The sequence below is a fragment of the Herpailurus yagouaroundi genome, unplaced genomic scaffold (genome assembly GCF_014898765.1).
Source record: "Herpailurus yagouaroundi ecotype Mexico unplaced genomic scaffold, PumYag 164, whole genome shotgun sequence".
Taxonomy (NCBI): Eukaryota; Metazoa; Chordata; class Mammalia; order Carnivora; family Felidae; genus Herpailurus; species Herpailurus yagouaroundi.
This window is the reverse complement of record NW_024412405.1, coordinates 1,566,493-1,576,385: the sequence shown is the minus strand read 5'-3', so window position 1 is coordinate 1,576,385 and position 9,893 is coordinate 1,566,493. Positions and strand designations below refer to the sequence as shown.

Genomic DNA, 9,893 nt, shown 5'->3' with positions numbered 1-9,893 from the left:
TCAGAATTCCTTCCAAGCCGGAATGCCTGCGTCTGCCGTTTCCTGGGCCGTCTCCCGCTGCTCCTCGGATGGGAGCCTGGGGAGAAGGCCTGATGGGCTCCCTGCTTTAGGGGCTCTGTCTTACTAAAGCAGCTCTTTTTCAGTAAGAAACCCAAACCGAAAGCCCAGGCCCTGGGGCGAGGGGCGCTTCCCGGCCTCCCGTCCAGAACCGTGGCCTCACTTAGGCCCTTGCAAACCCAGATCGGAGGCGGAGGCCTGTAGCAGTGAGGGCGGGGGGGGGGGGGAATATGTTAGGACCCCCATTGTCCATCAGGGTGGAGGAGTGAGGCCCTCATTTGGGTTATAAACCAGGCGTTTTTCATCAGGGAGCGAAATCCCCTGGCGGCGGGTGGGGGTGGGGCGCTGACCTCAAAAGTAATGAAAACTGGAGTTTGGGGGGAAGGATGAGAGGGGTCAGGAGAAAAGAACAGAACAGAGATAAATTTGTCTTCCTTAGCAGTCAGGTTCAGAATTTATGCTTAAGTAACACCAAGAGTTTTGACAAATACGAAAAACACGGGAAAACACGACAAGCAAACTATCCATCCAATATAGAAAAAGGTCATCTATCTTGGTAAACAAACAAACAAATAAAAAATCCAGGATTGGCACACTTTTCTCTAAGTTGGCTTTTCGTCTTTAAATGTGAAAACATCGACACCAAATTGAGAGAGAGAAAGCAGGCTTACAAACACCACAAAAGGAGGGACTGGGAGTGAACCCAGGCCCTTCCCGGGGCAACACCGGGTGCCCTGGCGGCACATGGGCTCCGGGTTCAAAACCAAGTAGCCAAAACTCGCCAAGTAGCTCATGAACTTGCTAAATGTAACCGATGGGGAAAATTGGTCTGTGGCAAAAACTCTGGACTCTGAGAGTAATTCTGGATGCCCGGCAGGCAGCTCCAAGGCTTTAATTGCCGGCAGCCACTTCAGAGCAGCCACGCGGGCACATTAAAGACGTTTGTCAAGAACAGGTCACATGCGAAGTCTCGAAATAGTCAGCCAGTCAAATCAGTGGAAAAAATCAGCTTTTGTTAGATTTTGCAGCTTCAGGAATTAGGCATTCACTGCAGAGCTGCGGTTTTGAGAAATTGCAATGTCAGGCATGTTCCCAATGGGGAAATATTGTGAACGTGGAGGAATGTAAGATTGGGTCTGACAATGGGGAAACTGACAAGAGGTATCACCCAGACATTGTTTTCTCTCTGAGCACCCCGAAATGCTAACTAGAGACGATATCTAGAGTGCTATATATAGCACTCGCAGTTCGTCCTACGCACTTGAGACCTACGGAAACAAGAGTCTCACCCGCCTGGAGTACTGACCCAAGACTTCCTACGATGAATCCCAGAATGTAGGGCAAGGTACCCGATAGGTAGACACAACCACAAACACGACACCAGCAGGAAGAAATTCAAAGCAGAGGCCAACTTGTCTTTTTATTTCTAAGCAACAGAATAGGAGGAGAGCCAGGCGAGCGTCCTTTAACCCGGAAAAGGATTTAGAACCCTCTTGCTTTTAAGTCATCCAAACTATCGGGGGAATTTTCAGGACATAGAAAAGCCCAAACTTCAGCAGTAAATTTACCGTGAATTTCCGCGTAGAGATCGACGCAGAAGCTTCGCTCTTTGTGTTCAAAACCGAACTGAAGAGTGAAGTTGATTCCTGTAAAAATTGGCTATTTGCGTTTTCACCCTACAGGGAAATGACAGATGTGTGCTCAAAAAAAAGGAAGAATTTAGGTGAAAAGTTAGTCAATATGGTGTTTGTCGTATTTCTAATGTCTGTTGAACCGTGGCACAGCAACATGGGAAAGAATACAGGATTTGGAGGAAGACAGGATTGCAGTTGAATCCAGGCTTGGCATGTGTCAGCTCATTGCCCTTGATCAAGTGTCCTTCTTCTGAGTCCATTTTCTCATATGCAAAAAAGAAATACTAGAACCCACTTCATAAGAATATGGTCAGGATTAATGATGTAAGGAGCATGCTGCGTCTAGCAAAGAGTAGACCGTCAGTAAGTGGTCACTTGACATAGAAGCCTGTGTCGGCCGGGCAGGGGTACAGTGGGACATCAATGCCAAATATGGCCTGAGTGGGAGCACTGTTAATTGTATGCGCCAATACAATGCGCCGATATATTCATATTAATAACAACCCGTCTTTAGAGTTACGTGACAACCATCCTATTCATTCATTCATCCATCTGTTCAACAAATACCAGTTATGGGCACATTGTACATCCAGGTTATCACAGGAGCACGTGTGTGTGTGTGTGTGTGTGTGTGTGTGTGTGTGGCCAGGTGCTGGGGCTCACTACCCAGTGGGTGGGACTCATTGTCACATGAACGAGTACGTTATTGAGGGCGACAGTTGGGGGGCAGAGGTATCTGCTTCACGCTGCCTGATCATTCGTGCCCCATTTGGGGGAATCAGGGAAGGCTTCTCAGAGGAAGTGAAAGATGGAAGCCGGACATCCTGGTGCTGCTCCAACATTCCCTGTCGCCAGTCTTGACACGAGGCGTAGGCACTGCATTTCTGTACGCACCAGTGAAGAGTGCCACATAAATCTGAGCAGAGGATACACGAGAGCCGCTTTGTTTTTTCAGTGAACTGCTAATGCAGATTGGCTCTGAGCTGTCAAAGATGTAGACTCAGAGGTTCACTCTGGCAGCGGGCTCCCGTCTTCAGCGTGCACAGGACACGGGCGAGCTTGCTTCACATCCAGAATCAAAGACCCCGTGCCCCTGACAGGCCAAGCCTGGGGTTCCAGTGACACCCGGGATCTGCACCGTCATAGGCGCACCCCGACGAGGTGAGACGGGTCCTGCGTGATACTGGGAAACCGGTGTCAGGGGAGAGGCCCCCGAATTTGTATGATAAATAGAGCTGCTGAAGCTGTGTCTAGATCATTTAAATTCAAGTAGCGATTTATTACTTATAAAGTGCTCTCACTTAATTGTTCAATTACATGACTTTTGAAAAAAATTGAATTAGCGAGAGAAGAAAAAAATTTAAGCTGGATTATTAGAATGTCATAAGGAGGAAGGACTGACTGATTTACTGCCTTTATTTTCCGTTTTCCAACAAATCGTTCTGGCTGCCTGTAAAGAACTTTGCCGCTCCTGAACCACAGTTAACGTGAAAACACCAAGAGCATATACCACGCACTCGCCTTTTGCTTTTCAGGGGCCAAAGCATTCATGTCAGTTAGCTGAGACTAATTTTAGTGGCACGTGACATGGAAGGAGGGACATTTAATAGTGCCCATGAGATGGGATAAATCGGCTTAACTGGATAGGTCATGATTATAACAAAGTGCGGTATCATTAGTTTCTCCATACTGTCATCTGTGAAATGGGAATATTTTGTTGTTAAAAAACCTTGATCCATTCGCTACTTTATTTTTTTTTTAATTTTTTTTTCAACGTTTATTTATTTTTGGGCCAGAGAGAGACAGAGCATGAACGGGGGAGGGGCAGAGAGAGAGAGGGAGACACAGAATCGGAAACAGGCTCCAGGCTCCGAGCCATCAGCCCAGAGCCCGACGCGGGGCTCGAACTCACGGAGCGCGAGATCGTGACCTGGCTGAAGTCGGACGCTCAACCGACTGCGCCACCCAGGCGCCCCTATCCATTCACTACTTTAAACATCTTTGTGCACATCAAGGGGCTGCCGTATGAACAAGTAAGCTGTATACACGGGCAGTGCTACATCTACAAAGCACGCAGTTCTGCTTTATGGACGTCCCTATTACCGCCGATCACAGTACCGCATTCCTGCTGTTGACAGACACAGATGTGGATTAAGGTGTGGTTGTGGGAGAAATCGTGACCTATGTGAATGGCACGTGAGAAAATAAATTTTAAATACAAGATAATGAGAGAAAATGTTCCATAAAAAAGAACCAAAACTGTGTTGATAATCTAAGAATTCCAGTATGGGTTTTAGGTAATTTCAGGACACAAGGTGTCATTCAGGAAGTCTAATAATCTATGCATTTTAACTATAGCTTTTTGGAGACAGTGACTTTGCCTTTGTTGACTAAATCATTCATAATTTTAACGGATGAGAATGTCAGGCCAGATAATCAGGCCCCTGTAGATAGTGGGGAGGGCGGAGTTTCTTAAACTGACTCGTTCTGAATATTATCACATGTGATTAATACCACTGCTGCCCCTAGTGCTACCATCACGTCCATGTCCCTTGTCTGTTCCCCACAACACCCAGAACGGGGGATGCTCTGTCACCACGTGGCGAATCCAGAGGAAAGAAAATCCTGCACTCGGAAAGGAGGCATGTGTGGGAGCGGAGTTGTTTATATTGGAGCCAATGAAATGAAGAGAGAAGAATAAAAATTGAGCAAAGTAAAAATCTAGGGTGGCTCTGAACACAGGATTGCTCCTGGCCAACACCATCAGACTCAGCCTCTGTGGGGACAGTTGGGAGAGGTCCTGGGGCTGCCAGCATTTACGACCAAAAGGGTCACAAAGCTACTGACCGTATTTCCGTAGGTCCTTAGCATATGGGCTTACGTGTCAGTATGTCACCTGTAATTCTCTCCGAGATGCACGGATTTAAATTTGGTTATGATAATCTGAGTAAGATACTAATGTAAAAAACTTTCCTGATCATTAAAAAAAAAATTGTTTTAGTCTTTCAAAGTTAGAATACTACTGGAAATGTATTCTCAATTTTAAAATATGAACTATGAAATTTGGAAAACAAACTAAAGTATGCACTTGCTAAGGGGAATTATATAAAAGCCTTGAGATAATTAAACCATATTTTATTCCCCAAAACAAATATATCACCTGTAGGCACTACTTGCAGAACGCTAAAATTGTATTTAAAATCACAGCTCAGAGTTAATTATGCATGTGCATTAAAAATAGATCATTTAAAATCAAGCTACAAGCTACAAGTTCAATATAAATACGAACAAATTAAGTTTTAACTGAATTTGAAACAGTTATGATTATAAGAAATCAGGTTTGGAAAAAAACCCAGAACATTTACAATAACATTATAAGGTGAAGTCGTCACATTAGGGATTTATTTAAACTTAACGTCCAGAAAGGGGCCAGACCAGCATGCTTCTGCCTGAAACCCTGCCAGAGAGGAGAGCCCCCAACAGCCTCGTGCAGGTGAAGTCTTCGCCGGCCAGAACAGCTTTGGAGGGAGCAGGTGCACCCCTGGCAGTGACCACATGGAAGGCCTCACTCCCAACATCACCAAGGCTCCTGGAGACCAGAAACTGATTGGCTTGATTCCCCACCATCAGCAGAGTTCCGAGCACCTCGTACGGGGAAAGCAGCCATTCACCGAAGTGAATCCATGCAGAAGGGCACACGTAGGGGTATAGGCTGCTGACAAGGAACCAGAGAGAGCAAGGCTGGCCTCAGCCGGGGCCCCCTGCATCCCCAGGGGAGGGTCCAGTGTCACGTGTGATGGGGTGAAGGAGAGAAGGCCCCTCGGGGACTCAGCGTAGTGCCTGCCACATCTCAGGACACGGGGAGCAGTAGTGTCTTTGTGGACGCTGTTTTTGTGGTTCTTCGGGAGATACAGAACGCAAAATCGAGGCTGAAGAGCAGGACACGCCCTCCCGTGGCCTGGTGCTGAGGCAGCAGAGGCTCCGGAAGAGTAAAGCTCTCTCACCTCCATGTCCCATAAAATGGGACTGAGGGGCAGTGGAGGCTTGTATTTCAATTCCGAATTCCCCAAGACCTGCTCTGTGATTCGGCAGGTAGTGGGGTGCAGGGAATGTTTGCTAGTCAAGTGAGGTGTTACGACTGTTGTATTGCGTTGTGCAGTGTTGTGCCTTGCGGTTTCATGCTGTGCTGTTTCGTGTTCTGTGAAGGTCAAGGGGTTCTCTCAGGACCATCAGGGCAAAGTCACACCCGGCGTGCAGAGATGGTCCAGGCACCTGGCGAAAAGGAAGCATGGCAGGGACGAGGCGGTCACCTCCGGGGCTGCAAGGCAGAACTGGGAGCCTCCGGGTAGGAGTCACACAGTGGGGACATTACCTCTTCCTGCTTTAATCATACAACTAGCAAGGAACCTAGGAAAGAGCTTATGGGGACCCGCCTCACGGCGGTGACCCTGACGTGGAAATAGGTTGGCAGCTGGCCAGTCCCAGCCAGCACTGTCTCCAGATGCTCACCTTCTCGCTCTTCTTCGTAACAATCCTTGTGGCAGTGTGAATCTGACCTGTAACCTGCTTGTGTGTCTGAAATGTACAAACCTGGGAAGGTACTTCCTATAATTAGAGTGGTGGGTGTCGGACGGTGCAGAGGGAGGCACAGGGCACCCGTACTTGGGGACAGGATGGGCCCAGTGCCCTGTCCCAACTCTGTCCCTACTGTGCTTTCCCACACTGTGAGCAGAGGCACCCTGGGGGCCCCCGCAGAATCAGAGAGACTGCTCAGGATGTTTACACTCCAAGGGAACACAAGAATCCTGGCCACTCGATCAGATGCCATGTGCACCCAGCTTCAAGGTAGTCCACCATCTGAACGTTCCTTTCTGGCCAGATCCCTCTGCTGGCATCTTATCTTCGTGAAACTGGGTTTTCAGCAGCTGCTGTGTCAAAAGTAATTTGCATGGGAAACTCGGAGCGGACCCAGAAAGGAGGTATCAGGGTCCAACCTGATCCCACGTTGGCAGAGGCGTGCAATATGCACACTGTACACACGGCCGCTGATCAATAATCGTGGCTGATGGGGGAGCAAAGTGAAAGTGAATACTTTTTCACACAATTTATGTAATTAAAAAATTGTCACTGAGTTATCAGCACATACGTGTTTATTAAGTTGTTTAGACTTACCTACTTAACAAACAGAACCGTTAGATACGTCTTTTGGCCTGGGGCACTCTGAATAATTACTGGAATGCTAAGAGGGCGCTAAAAATGCATACAATTCAAATTGATATGGAATTGGTAGCTCGTAGATTGATGTAAAATTATTTTTGCTTTTATTATATCAATACAAAGGCATCATTTAATTTAAGCTGCAACTTTAAATATAATCTTATTTTTCTGCCAATTCTTACTACAGATGATGTATTCATTTTGGATAATCAGTGGTCTAACTATTTTAAGAATTTTTTATAAATTCCATTAGTAAGTGATAATATCCCTTGTGATCCAAATTTCCCTTTTTTAAAAAACTGAGAATACATTTCCAGTAGGGTCCTCGGTTTGAGAACAGAGGTAAATGATTTATTTATGTTTAAACGAGAATAAAGTTTTTACGTTAGTATTTTACTCAGATTACCATAACCAAATTTAAATCCATGCATCTCGGAGAGAATTACAGGTGATAAAACACAGACACGTCAGTCCGTGTGCTAAGGACCTGCTAAAATATGGTCAGTAGCTTTGTGTCCCTTTTGGTATAAATGCTTCCAGCCCCAGGATCTCTCCCAACTTTCTTTTCTTTCTTAAATTAAAAAAAAAATTTTTTTTTTACGTTGATTTATTTTTGAGAAACAGAGTGAGACAAAGCATGAGCAGGGGAGGGACAGAGAGAAAAGGAGACACAGAATCCGAAGCAGGCTCCAGGCTCCGAGCCGTCAGCACAGAGCCCGACAAGGGGCTCGAACCCACAAACTGTGAGATCATGACCTGAGCCGAAGTCAGTCGGTTGAGCCACCCAGGCGCCCCGTTTCTTAAATTTTTTTTAATGTTTATTTTTGTGAGAGAGAGACAGACCATGAGTGAGGGAGGGGCAGAGAGAGAGGGAGACACAGACTCCAAACAGGCTCCAGGCTCTGAGTTGTCAGCACAGAGCCCTACACGGGGCTCGAACTCATGGACCTCGAGATCGCCACCTGAGCCACAATCTGATGCTCAACCGACTGAGCCCCCCCAGGCCCCCCTCTCCCGACTGTCCCCACAGAGGCTGAGTCTGATGGCGTTGGCCAGGGCAGGCCTGCGTTCAGAGCCACCCTAGATTTTTGCTTTGCTCGATTTTTATTCTTCTCTGTTCATTTCATTGGCTCCAATATAAACAATTCCATTCCCGCACATGCCTCCTTTCTGAGTGCAGGATTTTCTTTCCTCGAGATGTGCCACATGGTGACAGAGCGTCATCCCCCATTCTGGGTGTTGTGGGGAACAGACAAGGGACATGGACGTGATGGTAGCACTAGGGGCAGCAGTGGTATTAATCCCGTGTGATAAAGGGCCAAGCGGCTGGTAGTTCAGGGTGTGAAGGGGAACTTCAAACAGCCCGGGATCGGCGGGGCCCTCAGCGTTACTCTGAAACCAAAACATGTGATTCACCACTCTCGTTCTTGCAAGTAATTATATTTGTCGTGTATTCAAATCAAATATACGCAAATAGGAGCAAATGCCTCCCTTGGAAGAGGCAGCTGTCCGTCATGTACGTTAACTGACTTTCTTCAAAAGCTCTTTGGTATTTTAAGTTATCTTACTTCCTGTTTTGGTTTTGTTTGTGTCCCTGGGGAGGCAGTGAGCGGGGGTCCTCAGGGGTGGGAGGGCGGTGGGATGCAGATCAGCGGTTTGTAGGACCCACGTCCAAGCAAAACATGAAAGGCTTTGGGCTCAGCGTCTGTTTCAGCCGGTTCAGGGATGTGAGTGGTTTCTATACTCACTACAAAAGTACTCAGATTCGCCCGTGGGAGCCAGGGCTCTGGTATGAACTTGGAATTGTGTTTGAAGTACAGATGACTGAAATCCTTTGGCCCGATGGATTCACTACAGTGACTGGAACATGGGAACAAGGAGAGAACATAATTCAGGCCAAAAAGTACACAGAATGTTAAGAAAATGATCAGGAATGAGGGGTTACCCAGAGCTCAAGTGGATGCAAAGCAGAGGGAGTCAGACGGGTCACCCTGGAGCCACGGAAACGTGAGAAAGTCAGGGAGGCCTCCCTGTGACTCGGAGGCCACGCCCGTACCACAGAGGTCTCACTGCACCACTGAGGCCACCCTGGCAACTCGGAGGCCACCCCTGAACCACGGAAGCCACCCCTGAACCACGGAGGCCACCCCTGCACCGTGGAGGTCACCCCTGAACCACAGAGGCTGCCCCTGAACCACGGAGGCCTCACTGCACCACAGAGGCCACCCCTGAACCACAGAGGCTGCCCTGAACCACGGAGGCTGCCCCTGAACCACAGAGGCCACCCCGCACCACAGAGACTGGGGTCCTGGAGGACTGGGAGCCAGCACCACACTCTCTGCCTGTGCTTGTATGGGGTTCTCTGAAGCGAAGAGACTTCTGAACTGCCTGCGGACACTCGGCATTCCCCCCCCACCCTCCGCTCCAGCCCTCTTAGGCTCCTCTGTGGCCACCGTCACAGAATGCCAGAGGCTGAGGGGTGGAGAACAGCAGAGACCGTGGCCTCACAGTGTGTAAGCGGGGCGTCTGGGACAGAGATGCTGGTCCCCTCCCCAGCTTCCAGGCGTTCACTGGCGGTCGTGGGCATGGCTTGGCTGTGGACACATGACCCATCTCTGCCTTCACCTTCACATGGCCTCCTCCATGTGTCCAATCTCCCCGTGGCACACGGGCAGCGGTCACCCGGGTTAGGGCCGCCCCAACACTGTCTTCTTCACTCGATCATCGGCGAGGACCCCATATCCAAATGAGGTCCCATCAGGGGCCCGGGACTTCAACATCTTCTTGGGGAGCACCATTCAAGCCGCAACCCTTGTGATTCTGGTGCTAATAAGCTTTCCTGCCTAGGAAGTATTGTGCATTCTGAGGGCCCAGGTTCTACTAGAAAATTGAATAGTTTAGGCTTTGGCCGTCTTTCGAATATTCTGTGTGCAATTATGCCCTAAATCCATTTGTAGACAGGACCCTTTTAATACAACTGGACGG

At 48.2% G+C, this 9,893-nt stretch overlaps 1 protein-coding gene across 1 annotated transcript in view; it reads left to right on the top strand.

Moving 5' to 3' along the window:
• Positions 1–6,240, top strand: part of SOX1 (SRY-box transcription factor 1) — a 17,178-nt gene extending 10,938 nt beyond the window's left edge. The window contains exons 2-3 of the mRNA XM_040486969.1: positions 5,898–6,036; positions 6,155–6,240. Of these exons, the coding sequence (XP_040342903.1) occupies positions 5,898–6,036; positions 6,155–6,240 (225 nt within the window). The remainder of the gene's footprint in view (positions 1–5,897; positions 6,037–6,154) is intronic.
• The last annotated feature ends 3,653 nt before the right edge of the window (positions 6,241–9,893 follow it).